This window comes from Lissotriton vulgaris, chromosome 10, assembly GCF_964263255.1.
Source record: "Lissotriton vulgaris chromosome 10, aLisVul1.2, whole genome shotgun sequence".
NCBI lineage: Eukaryota > Metazoa > Chordata > Amphibia > Caudata > Salamandridae > Lissotriton > Lissotriton vulgaris.
Window position 1 is genome coordinate 503345179 of NC_141698.1, and position 19101 is coordinate 503364279.

General features: G+C 48.0%; 1 protein-coding gene across 1 annotated transcript in view; it reads right to left on the bottom strand.

Annotated features, from left to right (window-relative positions):
* Window positions 1-19101, bottom strand: part of ERCC4 (ERCC excision repair 4, endonuclease catalytic subunit) — a 269908-nt gene that overhangs the window by 97980 nt on the left and 152827 nt on the right. Inside the window, exon 6 of the mRNA XM_086941358.1 lies at window positions 4226-4354. Coding sequence (XP_086797484.1) covers window positions 4226-4354 — 129 coding nt within the window. The remainder of the gene's footprint in view (window positions 1-4225; window positions 4355-19101) is intronic.

Below are 19101 nucleotides of genomic sequence, written 5' to 3' on the forward strand. Positions count from 1 at the left end.
GGGGCTCTGCCACTGCTGAGTAATATTTAGCATGAAATGCAAAAAGCAGTCTCAACAGAGGTAAGCTGCAGCTAGCCCCCCAGTACAGGGTAAAAGCTGGAGCTTAATTTCAAAATACATGTGTGTTCTTCGCTGGAATGTTGGAGACTTGGGGTTTAAACATGAAGATCCTGATTGGCAGGACTTCATCAAGAAGCACAATGTGTGTTGTTTCGAGAAAGCATAGGACACGAGAGGTTTCTAGGAAGGAGTTTGCAACTTTCAAACTCCTAGAAATTAAATTAAAGTATTTGTTGGCCATTGAGTGGACTAGCCCACTTGGTCTTCATGCAAGAGTGTTAAGTGTACAGCAACTTGCAGCAGCAAATAGGCCTTTGAACATATTAGAGTAAATAGAAAAGGGCCTTCAGAGGATGCGTCAAACATACTGAATTTTTATGTTACAAAAGGCTTAAACCTGATGGTTTAACCTGCGTTGATGATTCCATTTTATAGCCAATAAACAGCACTCAATAACCCACCGGGCACACCATATTAGCATATGGTGACATAATATCTCCCCTTTTAGAGATATGATAGGCAGTGAACTGGTAGAACAGGATCTCCCATCCAGATCTGATGTGGGGTAGAAATAATAGTCTGGGAAAGAGCTATTTGTAAATGTTGCCTATTTGTGGTCTATCCTTTTCACTATCCCCCCCTGCATAAAAAGACCTTCAAAATACCTAGAGAACAGGCTGAGTTGTGACAATGTCTATATTGGATACTTAAAGTGGGGGGTGGAAAGCTCTGGCATTGTAGCTTGCATGCAAAAACTATTTTCAGACCTATTACGGCTCCAGGATGGGGACACTGTGTCCGTAGAAAGAATAGGACAGTGGGCCCCCGACGTAGGGATGTAGTGGTCAAACTAATGAACATTCCAGTAAATGAAAGGATCATTGAGGGTGCAAGGAAGTGTAAAAGCATTACTTTTAAACACATCGAGGTGGCCCTGTACCAAGATATGGCTGTAGCGACATTAGCTAAAAAAACGGAAAGGCTTCACCAAAGAATTAAGGCCTAATCAGATTAAATATAGATGGCTCTATCCTGAGGGATTGCAATTCCTATGGCAGGGCCGGGACACAGTAATAACCACACCATAAGAGGGCCGGATAGTACTCAAACTGGAATCCCAAGCAAATTAACAATCCAATGAAGAAGGAGCAGAAGGATCTCAGCAGGAGGTGGCAGACTAGACCTGGAGTACTCAAATGCCCTAATCAAGGCATCAAAGACTGCTATGGAAAGACACCAAGACAAAACAATCTCAGAAATTAGATTGAGCACAAGAAGCTTGACCACTACGTTCAGGGGTGCACCAAGGATACACTTCAGCAAACTGCTTATGACGGGGTATTGACGACTACCCCAAGAAAGAGATACTAAACAAGGGAGGTGACCACTCAACTATCACATATGCACACAAGACTGTGGAAGCCTCGTGGTGTATTACACCAAGTATGTACTCCTTTAACTAAGTGAGGGAAAGGAGATTGACACTGACAATAGCCCTAATTCGTCCAGGGACAATCGTAACTGTAAACAGGGATGAACACGACGTATGGGGCTTGAGGTTCGGGAGGAAAGAGTTTGGAGGCTTGTATTGTTTTTATTTCTTTAGAATTGTTATTGTTAATCTTTTGGGGTAGGGGACGGGGTACCAGGACATACTTCACTGTTTTAGGGTCAGATAGCAACTCATTGTGCCTATCGACATGTCAAAAGGCTCGGTACTTTCACCTTAACCTAACTAAACGTTCAGGGCCATACCTCCCATATGAAAAAATCCAAAGTTTGGAGATACTTTAGACAGGTAGATGCAGACATGATATTTCAGCAGGACACAAATTTCCTCAACGGGTAAATACATCGCATGAATAATAGAGAATACTCGGAACAATTTCGGGTATGTGCTAAAACTATATCAGCTGAAAGAGCCCTTTGATAAATAACAAAGTTGCAGCCTCCAAACGTACGACCATTAGGGACTCACATGGGCACGAGGCAGGGCTGCCCTTTGTCCCCACTGCTATTCCTATTCGTGCAAGCAATAGTGCCCTGGGCATGTCCCATATGAGAAAATCCACATATCTCAAACCTGCAACTCAGAGGTGTAGAACAATAAATTAGTTTCTTTGTAGAGGACATACTACTGAGCATCAATGATCCAGAGTCTAGCCTTCCCGCCGTTATGGCTCTTTTTTCGGAGTCTGAACAAGCCTCAGGTTTTAAAATCAATTTAGAAAAGTCAACTCAATTTCAACCTCCATGAAACCCAGATGATAGAGTTGCAACCGCTGACTCCGCTTGCTTGAGATGACACTTCCAATAAATATTGGGGTCTTAAGGTTTTCACCTCCATTGCTGACTTGAAGAAGCATGGCTGACCTATCCCAAAATCTCAAATATTAGCAGAACTGGGTCGTTGGAAAGAGGTAGATATATCCTGGTTAGGAAACATTTATGTCATTAAAATGTACGTGTTGCCATGCCTGCTTAACTTATTCCAAGCACTCACAAATGCCATCCTACAAGCAGAGATTTTTTGACTTTGACTTTCCAGGAAGCCATTTTGCAGTTTATGTGGGCCAAGAGTAATGCCTCCTAGGGAGGTCCTAACATCCTTTATTATTATTGGGCAGCACGCCTAAAGGACATCACCAACGGCTCTGTCTGGCTTCAGAGAAGCACTGGATACATACAGAGAGTTCGGTCCTCTGGATCTTTATGGAGCATACCATGGGTATTAAGGAGGGGAACCTGGCCACAAAAGCAGGAAAATTTCCCAAATCCCCAAAATAGCACTGAAAATATGGGATGGAAAGGCAGAGGCCTATTCTCCATGCTGCATAGAATTAATAGCAACCCCAGTTCACCTGCCAAATGGTCTCATCAAAAACAAAGGGAACAGAAACAAGGAATTTGACAGGAGGCTTGGGCAGTAGTTTCTGGAGCAGCGGTGAGAGGAGTGCGAGGTTAGCTCCACAGAGAAAAGGAGTACAAAATACACTTGTGATAGTACCTGACACCAGAACGCATTCAACACATGTTCTCCAATAAATCTAATAAGTTCTAGAATTGAATGAAATGTGGGGGCTTTACGTAACATATCTGGTGGAGTCGATGACCAATTCCGTTCTTTTTGAAGGAAGTGCTAAGCCACACTGGCAACATTACTGGGGTCCCCAAAGCCCAGAATATGCTCTGCTACTTCTGGGACCCCTGGCCACCCCAAGGGAAAAACTAGGATTGCAGTGGGTGATGATAAACCATATGCTGGTTGCCACAAAATGTTTAATTGCTATGTCTTAGAAACAACCTCTACCCCAACCATAACCAGCTCACTGTGGGTGATCAGGTTGAGAAATGCTATGATTGTGGAGACACTGTTGCATGATCTGAGCAACCCAAGACATTTTCAGAAACTCTGGGTCCTGTTATGCAGTATTTCACATCCCTGCCATAATGCACGACTTTCCACCCAAAGTACGAGTCTTGGGCCTTTTTGAATTCCGAACTTGGGGCTTAAAGCGGATACATTATTTATTATTACTAGCTATATAAAAACACCTGCGAGAGTGAACAAGGTATGAAATTACAGAACCTGCATGCTGAGAGGTGTGGTGGTTGAATGAGGCAGGAAGTTAGAGGGTAGGGGTTTAGGTGTTTGTTCTAGTTTTCTTCACGGGCAGGACTTAAATGGTGCTCCTTATGATTCAACTGTAAGTTATCCTGGAAACTAATCAATCTAATAATGAGAGAGGCGCTCGATTGCACAGTAACAATAACTTTGGAATTTATTGTGATGTATGTTTTCCTTGTTCCTTTTGAAACTCACTAAAATGTATTACAAAAAAAACACCCCACACACAGCTTGAAACTTTCAATCATAATCAACCGCTCACAAAATGCAGTCCATTGATTTTTGTGCATAGGAGGATCTACCTTGAACTCTAATACCTGCCCAGCACTAATAATACCCCTTGTTTGAACAATGACTTCAGAGACCAGTTGAATCTGTAACTGGTTTCCTCTTGAAATGTGTCTAGCATATCACATTGCACACAGCATATCACAAAATGGACTTTAGACATCACGCATCTTAATTATAGCAATAAGAATATCTGGAAAGAAATTCACTACAATGACATTAGAAGTTGCAAATTAAGGGCTCACATACCTTGCTTTTCCTTAGGTTCCTCTTTTAGCACTGCTTTCCCTTTTTTATTCTTGCTTGCATCTGGAATGTGATAAACTCTGGCGCGAGCATGGACAAACATGGATGTGCTTGAGTCGAGGAAAAGCCAACCTTTAAGAAAATGCACATCCGTAAAACACTAGAACAGAAACCAACATGAAACCTCAGGACTCTATAACAGAAAATAACTAGATTATCCTTCTAAGAAGTGCTAAGACAACATTTTAAGACCCTAAAAAGAAAATAATACAAACTTTTTTTCTCTGTTCATTCAAGGATAATGGGAGCCACCTTAGCTTTCCAAAAATACCTTAAAAAGCGCACTACTACTTATTGTTCTAAAACAACAACAACAAAAACTTGGCAGGAGTTTCTAAATTATGTTAACACCATGCCAACATCTGTAAATTATTCGTTGAAACAAACTTTAAAAAAAGATGCTATTTTCCTTCTTCACAGTTCTTTTTCCCTCCACTCTACACAATAGCTTTCATTTTCTGTGCTTCCATCACATGCCGAACAGTGCTGTTAATGGGTTTTTTTCCAGCAATCTATGTGAATTAAAATCAGTGATTTAAATAGATGAGAATATCCGCGCATAAAATAATGGGTTGGGGGAAAGATGGGGGTGAACTGGCAGTCATGATGGCCGGGTAGCAGCATCTCCCGTGGGCTCCGAGAGCCCGACCTAAATCCTGCACTAATGCTACCATCTTAGGCATTACTCAAAGCCCCAGCTTTGGGGCTCGTTGGCTAGCAACATCCTGACACAATGTAGGGAAAGGCTTTTAGGTCCCGTACAACTCCGAAGCGGCGTACAGATCCTCCCCCAGAGAGGCAGAGCTCAGGGTCTCCTTCAAGATAGCAGCTGCAGTGAGGTGAGCCGCCTCTCGGAGTGAGTCCTGACGGGGATCAGCTGGAGGTGGGGAGCCAGTGAAGAGAACTGGTCATCCAAATTTCCCTCTGCTCCTCCTCCCTCGCAGCAGTGGAGCGGCCCCTCAACCAGAGTGGGGCGGCTGTGGGGGTCTGAGTGGGTGGGGCGGGCCGGCAGTCCATAACTCCTTCTCCTCCACATTAACCAATGGGACCTGCACAGTGTCTGGGGACAGCAAGCACAGAGGGTGACCCCTGGCTGCTGTGGGCACTCACAGGTGTGGCTGCAGGCCCTCCACAAACTGATGGGGGTCGGCAGGGACTCTAGGGGGGCCCCTGCTGGACTGAAAGTGCTGGACAGGACTTTGTCTGCTTGGCTAGTAAGTGCCAGATAGTCCTGCACCCTGGGCCAGGAGAGGTGCATGACTCGTCCCCCCGGGGATAGAGCAGATTTCGCTGGGGTGTAACCGACTACAGCACTGCAGAAAGGGATCAGGAACACAGACTACTGCGGGACACATTCTTTTCCCCACCCCCTCTTTCCACTTGTGGCCCGAATGGAGCCTGCTGTTTCCCTTGATCCCGGGAACAGAAGACACCAAGATATGAGATGGCCAAGGACAAGGATCCCAAGCCTTCCTGACCTGAAAGGATGACCCTCTACACTAGGATGGTCACCCCGCCGACCTTGCCCAACAGAGATGCCGGCAGTGCCAGACAATGCAGCCCAACTTTCGGCTATCCAGGCTCCCAGAGATGCCCTACAGGGGAGAATAGGCAAGGTACGCGAAGTGTCACTTCTGCGTCAAGACCTGGGAAACTTTGCAGAGAGGGTGACGGCTTGGAATCCCGGAACTCTGAGCTCGTAGACACAGTCCTGGGGCTCCAGAAGGATCTGGCTGGGGTCCAGAGACACGGTCTGGAGACTTGAAGACGCAGAAAATCATGCATGGCGTAATAAACTGCGATGTGAAGATGAGAGTAGGTAAGACCCATGTCACAATATAGTGGTTGCCTGGCCTTTGGGGCCACACTTTTTGAATCTATTTAGAGAAGCTAGGGATGCCGGTGCACTGCTGACAGATCTTTGGCACACCATCATTATCATGATACCCAAGAAAGGAAAACCCAGGGAACCAGTGTGAATTGTACAGTCCGATTTCCCTACTAAATATACAAGTCAAAATCCTTGCGACCAACTTGCCATTGTATTAGGGTCCTGCACGTTATCACTACCCTGATACATACTGATACATAGGGACCTATCTGGCTTTATGCCTGGCAGGTCCACACAATGCAATATGAGATGGGCACATAATGGCTAGAAGAGTTAAAGGACCGGTCCGCACCCCATGTCTTTCTGGAACTTAAAGCGGAAAAGCGTTCGATGAGGTTCACTGGCCATTCCTCTAATCAACTCTGATGAGGTCTGAGTTCAGAGAATGGGTATCACTACTATATCTGGCCCCAGCCGCTGAGGTGAAAGTTAACTGGACACAGTTGGCGGGGTTTCATATTGAGAGGGGGATAAGACAAGGCTGTGGCCACCAGTGCGGAAGAGGAGAAACTACTGGGTAAGGTGGAGATCCCAGAGTATGGCCCCCCTCGTGAACCACCTGCTCATGGAGGACCTGGGAAGAGGGGCCACTTCATTCACATACAAGACACTAAATAATATGCTGGACACACTGGGGAGATTGCAAGAGAGGTGGGAAAGAGACGTGGGGCAAATGGATGATATAGACTGCGAGGCAGCGTTGGTTCACCCTAGAGAGGTGGCATCAAGTCCAGATTGAGGCTTATACAGTTTAAGATCCTGCATAGGGTGTACTAGGACAGTCGCTGGTTATTTGGCATGAGAAGGGCAACCTCTCCAGCAGGCGTGCAATGCAGGGGAGAAAGTGGAGCCTTCCCTCACACTATATGGAGTTGTCCGCCTATTCAAACCTACTAGGCTACGATCAAGGGGGAACTCAGGGTGATATTTTAAGTCACTACCCTCCTCGACTTGTGATATGTTCTTATGGGAATCCCTAATGACATTGATGCCCCACCGTCCAAGCCTATATTCTGTGGTTTGGGTCTGGTAGTGGCCAAAAGGGATGTGGCCAGGTTATGGGGGGGGGGGGGGGGGGGGGAGTGGGGGGGCAGGAGCCACCAACCATACAGGAATGGAGACAAGTCGAGGAATGTACATGGCTGCGGAGAAAGAAAGTCACCTACAAAGCAGGGGTTGCCCCCGTAAGTTTCACAAGGTATGGGGCAGCTACCTCACTTATTATGCACTAGGGACATCAGAGAAAGAAGTCGGGCTCACATCAATGTTGGAAATCACCTAAGGCCATGCACTACAGTAGAGTTGAATGTATTTGCAAATGTATTGTTGAACTGTGGGATGCCAGAAACCTTGTGGCTTATTGTACAGTTATGATGGTAAATTCCCTGTGAGTTTGTAATATTATGGGTGCATGTTGACACAGTTCTGGGTTGTTTCACTCAAGAAGAACAACAAACAATAAAATATATATTTTTTTAAACATAAATAAATAATGGATACAGCCAGACAAAGGACACGGGAACACCTTTGCTGAATGATCCAAAAAAGGATATTTGAAAATGTAATACAAGTATATTGATCAAGGGTGCCCATGTTCAGTGCCTGGATGGTCACAGCATGTGGAGAGTAGAGTCTGTGGTAGGATGCCCTTCGGATTACAGAATTCTAGCTGTGAATGTTAATTAGCAAGCGGTTTACAGTTTACTCTAAGTGATGCATGAGGGTTTGAGATTAAGACTACCCCCTGTTAAAATTTCCTCTCAGAAAACTGCAGTGAAATATGGGAATCTATAGATCCTTGATAATCAACACACAAGGCTCAATTCCCAGAATTAATGCTGCTTGGGAAACTGGTCTAAGTTCAAGAAGTGGAAAATTACACTTATGGCCGTTTGCGAAGTTCCAATTTCTTTCTACCAGCTTGTACAACATACATATTAACAGAGAATATACTTTAGAAGAGTTTGAGTGTGATACAATGCTGAGATTTCTCCCAGATGGTTCCTAGGCTGGAGGGGAAACTTACCAGTTTGACACCGCTCTGGTGCAGCGCACACCTGCCCGTGTTAGGATTATTGAAGGGATTCCGGAAATTGGACCACATCGGCATAGAACATTTGGCAGATGTCTGGAGGAACCAGGCCTACATGATAGTTGCAGAATTGTAGAGGGAGTTCGACCTGGCGGAGCCTGAACGCTTCTAGCATGTACAGCTGGGACACGCCCTGCGATGTCATGTGATGGAGGGTGAGCAATTGCCTGATTCCTCACCGCTAGAAGACCGAATATTGACCGAGGCCCTGCCGTAAAAGGGAGTGTCACTGATCTATAGGAAACTAATAAATAATTCTTCTGACATACTGGGTCCCTTGAGGTTGGCACGGGAGGGGGACCTGGGGGCATTTGAGGATTACGATTGGGCGGAGGCTCTCCAGGGCCCTCAGATATAGGTATTAGGGTGCAGTTCAGGCTGGTCCGATTTAAGGTACAGGACAGGATTTACTATTCACAGATGCTCCTCTATAAAATAGGTAGGATGAAATCCCCACTATGCAGGAGGGGCTGTGGGAGCGAGGGTTCCCTTTTTTATATCCACTGGGACTGCCAGCTGGTACGGGGCTACTGGGCTAAAGTGACAACAATAATGGCCAGGGATGTGGCGATGTGGCGATGGAGGTCCCCCTTGACGCTAAATGGTTACTCCTGGGGAGCAGGATTGGCCCAGGTAAACGAGAATTTGGCTGAAACTGGCCAGTGGATAAGCGTAATATAGCAAGAGCATGGGGGGCCACTGCCACGCAGGTGGAAACTGATTGGAAGACAGACCTGGATTAGTGCCAAAGGGCAGAATATGAGGGGTATTAAGCGAGAGGCTGCCCCAAAAAATGGGAGGTGGGGGGCATGGAAGGCATTCAGGGGTCACAGCTGTAGGAGAGTAGGGTCTGCTATCCTATGGTCACCCCAAATTTTTGCTTTTTGCTTCACTGGTTTAGGACTTAATGTGGCTGTGGGCCTGCTAATCAGACCCACAGCCTGCTGTTCTCTCTCTAAATTACTGCCAATGCCCTCTAGGTGCATTATGAATTGGAACTGGTTCACCTTGTTGGCCCCTGTAACAGTGTACCCTAGGTACCCAGGGCATAGGTACATCCAAGGCCTGACAGGGGCTGCAGCATGTATTGTGCCACCCCTGGCCTGGCCTCCATATTTGACAACTGGCCGATCACTCAGCTGGGGTAAGTTGGTGTAATCACCTCTTACTTAGATATAGTATTCCTATATCTAACCTTAAACTGGACACATATGTTCCTATCAGCCACTCCTATGGAAGGCCTCATCAATCCTGGAGGCAGAGTGCTTGGAAATATGTGAGATGGTGCTCTAGCATGAGCTGAGCCTGTCTGCAGCTGTCGGGAACCACACCCTTAGCTGTTCAGGGATATTGCCATACCATATACTCTTAAGTGCATTATAATCCTCGCGGTTATATGCTAACTTTGGTTTGGCTTTATCAAAACATGTAGAGTAAGGTGTCATACGATTTGGAATACTATCCCCTCGACAGTTCTGTCGACGGGGATAGCATTCCACCCTTCTAGAGGGACACGACATGTGTGTAGCCTTAACCCCGGTTAAAGTTAACCAGAGCCTCAGCATCACAAAATGGATGCTGCCACCACAGACACAAGTCTGACCTCCTGCTGCTAGGAGTCCTTCCAGCGAGGAAGGCTTGGACAAAGGGTTTCCTGCCATGGGAGGTGCGAGCACCACCCCAGACAGGGTTTTGTGAATTGGGTAGGACAGGGCTGAATAGATTGAGACATGCCCGGGGCACACAAGGTGTCCCCGTGCATAAGCCAGTCCAAACCGGTCCTGGGACTTTCCAGACCCATGGCTGGCGAGGAGCTGGACAAAGGAAAGGGGGTGTAACCGCCCCCCTTCCTGGTCCCACCCAGAGGAGGGACCTAGTAGGTGATCTACCCCTCAGATTGGGAATAAGAGTGGGAGCAGTGCCATTGCACAGCAGATCATCCTGAATCAACTTGAAACTAAGAAGACGAACGGACTTCGACATTCTGCTGCACTGAAGAGAATCTCCCTTGTGGCCTAGGAGTGGCCACCCTGTGAATACAGGTACCAACCAGCGAATCGACGTCTGCTTTGCCGCCGCCTCCCACCGGAGCCCAGAGCCTGACAAGACCCAGACTCCCAGACTTCTCACAGCCCGATCCACAGTCCCTGCAAAGAAGGGAACCGTGGAGGCACCGAGAGATGTGGGACCGGACATCTTGGAAGACACCCGAAGAGCTGACTGCGCAGCATCAGAGGCATCCTCAACGTTGTGCTTTGGGGACTGAGAACCCCCACCACCGAGCAGCCCTTGCACCAAAGACCAGCCCCCCAGCATCTCCACGACCTGCGTGGGGCCCTTTTGCATTGTGCCACTCGACGCGCCATCCCGGCCACTAGCCACGTGGTCAGCGGCCATTTTGGCGACGAAACCGAAGAACTACACTGCGGGTCTGGTTGCTCCAGACTTGCCCTCGCTCCTGTAAAAAGGAGCACCCGCTCTGACCTTGCTGGTCCGAGTAAGAAGCCTTTTTCGATTCCTGCAAGGCTTGCATTAGCCAAGGCCTGTTTGCTCCGATCAAGTTACCGACACCGTCAACAGCGAGAAGCCTGCGTGGGACAGCTCGTGACCGACTCCTGGACGTCCTCGACCCCCGGTGTCCACGTGGCTGCAGAGAGAAGCTACACCTCAACGCCTGTTTGCACCCGACATCGCCTGGTTCCAATCTGGTTCCACGGTAGTCACTGGCTAGTGACTTTGAACATTGTCCCCTCTGCTTTCAGGTCTTCACATCTTCAGATCCACCAGAACTCTTCACATCGAGCCGCCAGCAGCATCTTCAGCTCCAAGCACCATCGACCAGCGTGACGAAACCCGACACTACTTCGACTCTATGCACCCGCTTCCTGTGTGTGAGGTAAATTAGCAACGCCGGTGTTCCTACACTGGTACACACCTCTAGGGCCTGTGTCTCAAGTACTAACTAACTTTCTAACTTTTACGCACCATAGACTTTGTATTGGTGAGTGCGTGCACTTTAAACACTGCACCCGAGTCCCGCGGGCCTTTCCCGTCTTAGTCACTGCTAGTCCCGATCAGCTCCAGCGATTCCCAAGGCCCTAGGCCGGTTTCCCTATCGATTGGTATCTCTTATACCACTTTCTTAGTAAATGGTTTAGGTGGCCCCTAGGGCTCATCCATATTGTGCAACTTTTGTGTATTTTAAACTGTGTTTTGTTTAACGCTTGTGCTTCTGTGCTCATAAAGAGTTCAGGGGATATTTGTAGTTAATAAATATATATATATATATATATTTTCAATATATATCTGTGTGGTGTCCTTTCATCTGGTATTCAAGGGGGTTGTGTATGGTAATACAGCTGGCTTCACATGCCTTTCAGAGTTTAGCCTAAGACTGCTTTGTCCACGTTACCACTAGGATAACTGGTCTATAAGGTTGACTTACAACCGATCATCATAAGGGTTGCTTGGATGGTACAAAGTGATCACTAGAACTAGTGAGCATTATATACCAGGCCAACTTCTCACATTGGTGAGCAGCGGATTGGGATCTGAGCTTGCTGTTGTTTTACCATTACAATCTTTGAGAGTATAATTTGAAAGATCATACAGGTACCTGTTAGGTACATATAAAACAAGACTAGTATACATAAGAGGAGGAAACAGAAGGGGGGAGCAGTGATTCTGATGATGGTAGACTTAGTCAGGTGCCAGCCAATAGGCTCAGCCAGGCTAACTTAAGTATATTTGGGACTGAAGCAAGGCTGACCTTGCCCAGACACCCAAGTGGACTTAACCAGGAGCGTAGGAGGAGGAGGAGGAGGATCACTCAGGTGACTCCAATACCTCCCAGGCTTCTAGAGGCTCTCATGGTCACTCCAGAAGGGAGATGACTAGCCCTCAGAGAAAGGAGCACGAGGCCAAAATGAGAGAGGCTGAGCTTAGGATCCAGAGACAAGAGTTAGAAGTTGCCCTGGCCCAAGAGAAACTTGCTAGAGCAAGACAGCCTAGAGAGAGTGGGGTAATAGAACCCACTGGTGGCAGCAATATCCACAAGGATAAAGACAGGTCTTTTGATAACAGAAAGCTGAGTAAGATTGTGCCCCCCTACAAAGCTGGGGATGATATCCACAAATGGATGACTACACTTGAGAGAGCCTGCAAGGTACAGCAGATCCCTCAGGAGCAGTGGGCAGCAATCTTGTGGCTCTCCTTTGAAGGTAGAGGCCGAGACAGACTCCTCACAGTTAGTGATGGGGATTCTAGAAACTATCTGGTCCTGAAGAGTGCTCTGATTGATGGGTTAGGCTTAACCACTGAACAGTACAGGTTAATGTTCAGAGATACCCAGAAGACACAGACTCAGGACTGGTCTGAATTTGTTGAGTGTGCCACTAAGGCTCTGGAGGGATGGTTGCTGGGAAGCAAGGTTACAGACTATGAAGGATTGTATAATTTGCTGATGAGAGAACAAATTTTAAATAATTGTCAGAACCAGCAGTTGCATCAACATTTGGTTGACTCGGATTTGACCTCTCCCCAAGAATTGGGAAAGAGGGCAGATAAATGGGTTAGAACCAGAGTTAAGTAAAAGAACCAGAACCAGGGTGGTGACCAGAAGAAAACAGACCAGAAGGGTGGGGAGCAGAAAACTAAAGACCAGAAGTCTTCAACAGGGCCCCAATCTAATGCAGAGGGTGGGTCCCAAACTTCGAAGAAGAAGAAGAAAGAAGGTCAAAGAAAACCCTGGTGTAGTACTTGTAAAAACACCTCTCACTTGACCAGTGAGTGTAAAAAGGGTGGACCCCCCAGCACTGCAGCCCCTAAGGCACCTGCACCCACTAGTACAGCTAGCAGTGCTGGTCCACAAACCAAGGGGGTAGTGGGTATCACCTTGGGAACTGAAGGAGATTCTGACCTAGTCAGAACCCTTACACAGGCTGTTCCGATTTGTGAGGGGGACATAGATTTGGCCCCTGCCATAAGTCCTAGTAATCTGGGCAAATACAGACAGACACCTTTGATTAATAACAAAGTGTCTCAAGCTTACAGGGACACATGTGCCAGTGTCACTATGGTGACACCTAACTTTGTGGACCCTGGACAATACATGCCAGGTGATAATTACCTGGTGACCAATGCCAGCAATGTCACCACTACCCATAGTATGGCAATTGTTAACTTTTCCTGGGGAGGGGTAACTGGCCTAAAAAGAGTTGTGGTTAGTGCTGATCTCCCAGTTGAATGTTTGTTGGGCAATAACCTGGAGAGCTCTCTATGGTCAGAAGTTGAGTACAGGACTCATGCAGAGATGTTAGGGATATCATCACATGTCCTTGCTGTGACCAGGTCACAGGCCACAAAGTGCCTCTCTGAACCTCAGGTCTTGGATCCTGGAACAATGGACCAAGCACCTTCCAAGAAGAAGAACAGGAGGGTAAAGGCTGTGCCTTCCCAACTGCCTACAAGTGTGGACCAGGCTTCACATGAAGCTGGTCTTGAGACCCCTGAAGGAACTGTCTCTGAAGAACTTGAACCTGACCAGGTTGAGTTTCTGGGGACAGGGGGACCTTCTAGGGCAGACTTGGGGCAGGCTCAGTTAACCTGTCCTTCTCTTGAACCCCTCAGACAGCAGGCTGCTCCTGGGAATGCTCAAGGTGCCCATAAAGTTTATTGGGATGAATGACTCCTTTATACAGAGGGTAGAGACCCCAAGCCTGGTGCAACCAGGAGGTTGGTTATACCTCTGCAATTTTGGGGTTTCCTTCTCACCTTGGCCCATGATATTCCTTTAGCAGGACACCTAGGCCAGAATAGGACTTGGGACAGGCTTGTCCCTCACTTTCACTGGCCTCACATGTCTGAAGACACCAAGGAGTTTTGTCGCTCCTGTGAAACCTGCCAAGCCAGTGGTAAAGCAGGTAGCACCACAAAGGCCCCTTTGATACCACTACCTGTGGTGGGGGTTCCCTTTGAAAGAGTGGGGATTGATATTGTAGGTCCAATTGATCCCCCTACAGCATCTGGGCACAGATTCATACTGGTGGTGGTGGACCATGCCACCAGGTACCCAGAGGCAATTCCACTTAGGACCACAACAGCTCCTGTTGTGGCCAGGGCCTTACTTGGAGTTTTCTCCAGAGTGGGGTTTCCTAAGGAGGTAATATCGGATAGAGGTGCCAACTTCATGTTAGGATATTTGACAGCTATGTGGAAGGAATGTGGTGTCAACTACAAGTTCACCACTCCTTATCATCCACAGTGTAATGGGCTTGTTGAAAGGTTTAACAAGACCCTAAAGGGTATGATCAAAGGATTACCTGAAAAGCTCAGGCGCAGATGGGACATCCTTCTACCCTGCCTTTTGTTTGCTTACAGAGAGGTCCCTCAAAAGGGGGTTGGCTTCAGCCCCTTTGAATTGTTGTTTGGGCACCCTGTAAGAGGACCCCTATGTCTAGTGAAGGAAGGATGGGAGTTACCTCTCAAAAAGCCTAAACAGGACATAGTGGACTATGTACTTGGTCTCCGCTCCAGGATGGCTGAGTACATGGAAAAGGCATCCAAAAACCTTGAGGCTAGCCAAGAATTACAGAAAGCTTGGCATGACCAAAAGGCTGTCTTGGTTGAGTTTCAGCCAGGACAGTAGGTATGGGTGTTGGAGCCAATGGCCCCAGCAGCACTCCAAGACAAATGGTCTGGACCCCATACAATTCTGGAGAAGAAGGGAGAGGTTACCTACTTGGTGGACCTAGGAACTCCCAGGAGCCCCCACAGGGTGCTCCATGTCAACAGACTAAAGGCATATGTCAACAGGAAGACATGGGCTTGCTCATGGCTACAGATGAGGGACAGGAGGAAGAGAGTGACCCTCTCCCAGACCTGCTCACTCGGAACCCTGAGGATGGCTCAGTTGATGGTGTGGCCTTAGATGGCAGCCTCACTGAACATCAGCAAAATGACTGTAGACAAGTTCTGCAGGCATACAGGCATATGTTCTCACTGACACCAAGTCAGACTAACTGGTGTACCCATGTGGTGGACACTGGTGACAGTCTTCCTGTAAAGAGCAAGATTTACAGGCAACCTGATCATGTCAGGGACTGTATAAAGACTGAGGTACAAACGATGCTGGAATTAGGTGTCATTGAGCCTTCAGAGAGCCCCTGGGCTAGCCCAGTGGTTCTGGTCCCCAAACCTCACAACAAAGATGGCAAGAGAGAGATGAGGTTCTGTGTGGATTACAGAGGACTCAATGCTGTCACCAGGACAGATGCACACCCTATTCCAAGGGCAGATGAGCTCATTGACAAGTTGGCTTCTGCCAAATATTTGAGCACATTTGACTTGACAGCGGGCTACTGGCAAATCAGGTTAGCTGAGGAGTCTAAAGCCAAAACTGCATTTTCTACCCCCAGTGGGCATTATCAATTTGTGGTGATGCCCTTTGGTTTGAAAAATGCACCTGCCACCTTCCAAAGGTTGGTGAATCAAGTCCTTACTGGGTTGGATGACTTTTGCGCAGCATATCTGGATGATATTGCTGTCTTTAGCTCCACCTGGGGGGATCACCTGGTCCACCTGAAGGAAGTGCTTGAGGCTCTGCAAAAGGCAGGCCTCACTATCAAGGCAACAAAGTGCCAGATAGGGCAAAGTAAAGTTGTATACTTGGGTCACCTTGTAGGTGGAGGCCAAGTTCAACCACTGGAGAGTAAGATCCAGACCATCAAGGACTGGTCCCCTCCAACTACCCAGACTCAGGTCAGAGCTTTCTTGGGCCTGACTGGGTACTACAGGAAGTCTGTTAAGAACTATGGGTCCATTGTGACTCCTCTTAATGATCTGACATCCAAGAAGATGCCCAAAAAGGTTCAGTGAACAGTAAACTGTCAAAAGGCATTTGATGACCTGAAGAAGGCCATGTGCTCTTCACCTATCCTGAAGAGTCCTGACTACTCAAGAGAGTTCATTGTCCAAACAGATGCTTTTAAGTTGGGAGTGGGGAGTGGGAGCAGTGCTTTCACAGCTTAATGTAGATGGCCAGGACCAGCCCATTGCTTTTATTAGCAGAAGGCTGACCCCCAGAGAAAAACGTTGGTCAGCCATTGAGAGGGAGGCCTTTGCTGTGGTGTGGGCCCTGAAGAAGTTGAGACCATATTTGTTTGGCACTCACTTCAAAATTCAGACCGACCATAAGACCCTCTTATGGCTTAATCAGATGAAGGGTGAAAACCCCAAACTACTCAGGTGGTCCATTTCCCTACAGGGGATGGACTTTACAGTGGAGCACCGCCCAGGGACTGACCATGGCAACGCAGATGGTCTCTCCAGGTACTTCCACTTAGAACATGAAGACACAACTGGTCAAGGTTACTCTAATGTCCCTGACTTTGGGGGGGGGGGGGTTGTGCAGGAGAGTAGGGTCTGCTATCCTATGGTCACCCCAAATTTTTGCTTTTTGCTTCACTGGTTTATGACTTAATGTGGCTGTGGGCCTGCTAATCAGACCCACAGCCTGCTGTTCTCTCTCTAAATTATTGCCAATGCACTCTAGGTGCATTACGAATTGGAACTGGTTCACCTTGTTGGCCCCTGTAACAGTGTACCCTAGGTACCCAGGGCATAGGTACATCCAAGGCCTGCCAGGGGCTGCAGCATGTATTGTGCCACCCCTGGCCTGGCCTCCATATTTGACACAACTGGCTGATCACTCAGCTGGGGTAAGTTGGTGTAATCACCTCTTACTTAGATATAGTATTCCTATATCTAACCTTAAACTGGACACATATGTTCCTATCAGCCACTCCTATGGAAGGCCTCATCAATCCTGGAGGCAGAGTGCTTGGAAATATGTGAGATGGTGCTCTAGCATGAGCTGAGCCTGTCTGCAGCTGTCGGGAACCACACCCTTAGCTGTTCAGGGATATTGCCATACCATATACTCTTAAGTGCATTATAATCCTCGCGGTTATATGCTAACTTTGGTTTGGCTTTATCAAAACATGTCGAGTAAGGTGTCATACGATTTAGAATACTATCCCCTCGACAGTTCTGTTGACGGGGATAGCATTCCACCCTTCTAGAGGGACACGACATGTGTGTAGCCTTAACCCCGGTTAAAGTTAACCAGAGCCTCAGCATCACAAAATGGATGCTGCCACCACAGACACAAGTCTGACCTCCTGCTGCTGGGAGTCCTTCCAGCGAGGAAGGCTTGGACAAAGGGTTTCCTGCCTTGGGAGGTGCGAGCACCACCCCAGACAGGGTTTTGTGAATTGGGTAGGACAGGGCTGAATAGATGCCCGGGGCACACAAGGTGTCCCGTGCATAAGCTAGTCCAAACCGGTCCTGGGACTTTCCAGACCCAGGGCTGGCGAGGAGCTGGACAAAGGAAAGGGGGTGTAACCGCCCCCTTCCTTTTCCCACCCAGAGGAGGGACCTAGTAGGTGATCCACCCCTCAGATTGGGAATAAGAGTGGGAGCAGTGCCATTGCACAGCAGATCATCCTGAATCAACTTGAAACTAAGAAGACAAATGGACTTCGACATTCTGCTGCACAGAAGACGTGGGACCGGACATCTTGGAAGACACCCGAAGAGCTGACTGCGCAGCATCAGAGGCATCCTCGTCGTTGTGCTTTGGGGACTGAGAACCCCCACCACCGAGCAGCCCTTGCACCGAAGATCAGCCCCCCAGCATCTCCACGACCTGCGTGGGGCCCTTTTGCATTGTGCCACTCGGCGCGCCATCCCGGCCACTAGCCACGTGGTCAGCTGCCATTTTGGCAACTAAACCGAAGAACTACACTGCGTGTCTGGTTGCTCCAGACTTGCCCTCGCTCCTGTAAAAAGGAGCACCCGCTCTGACCTTGCTGGTCCGAGTAAGAAGCCTTTTTCGATTCCTGTGTGGCTTGCATTAGCCAAGGCCTGTTTGCTCCGATCAAGTTGCCGACACCGTCAACAGTGAGAAGCCTGCGTGGGACAGCTCGTGACCGACTCCTGGACGTCCTCGACCCCCGGTGTCCACGTGGCTGCAGAGAGAAGCTACACCTCAACGCCTGTTTGCACCCGACATCGCCTGGTTCCAATCTGGTTCCACGGTAGTCACTGGCTAGTAACTTTGAACATTGTCCCCTCTGCTTTCAGGTCTTCACATCTTCAGATCCACCGGAACTCTTCACATCGAGCCGCCAGCAGCATCTTCAGCTCCAAGCACCATCGACCAGCGTGACGATACCCGACATTACTTACCCTATGCACCCGCTTCCTGTGTGTGAGGTAAATCAGCAACGCCGGTGTTCCTACACTGGTACACACCTCTAGGGCCTGTGTCTCAAGTTTCAGCTTTCTAGGTCACTCGGAAGGTTACGAACTAACTAACTTTCTAACTTTTACGCACCATAGACTTTGTATTGGTGAGTGCGTGCACTTTAAACACTGCACCCGAGTCCCGCGGGCCTTTCCCGACTTAGTCACTGCTAGTCCCGATCAGCGCCAGCGATTCCCAAGGCCCTAGGCCTGTTTCCCTATCGATTGGGATCTCTTATACCACTTTCTTAGTATATGGTTTAGGTGGCCCCTAGGGCTCATCCATATTGTGCAACCTTTGTGTATTTTAAACTGTGTTTTGTTTAACGCTTGTGCTTCTGTGCTCATGAAGAGTTCAGGGGATATTTGTAGTTAATAAATATATATATTTTTTCAATATATATCTGTGTGGTGTCCTTTCATCTGGTATTCAAGGGGGTTGTGTATGGTAATACAGCTGGCTTCACATGCCTTTCAGAGTTTAGCCTAAGACTGCTTTGTCCATGTTACCACTAGGATAGCTGGTCTATA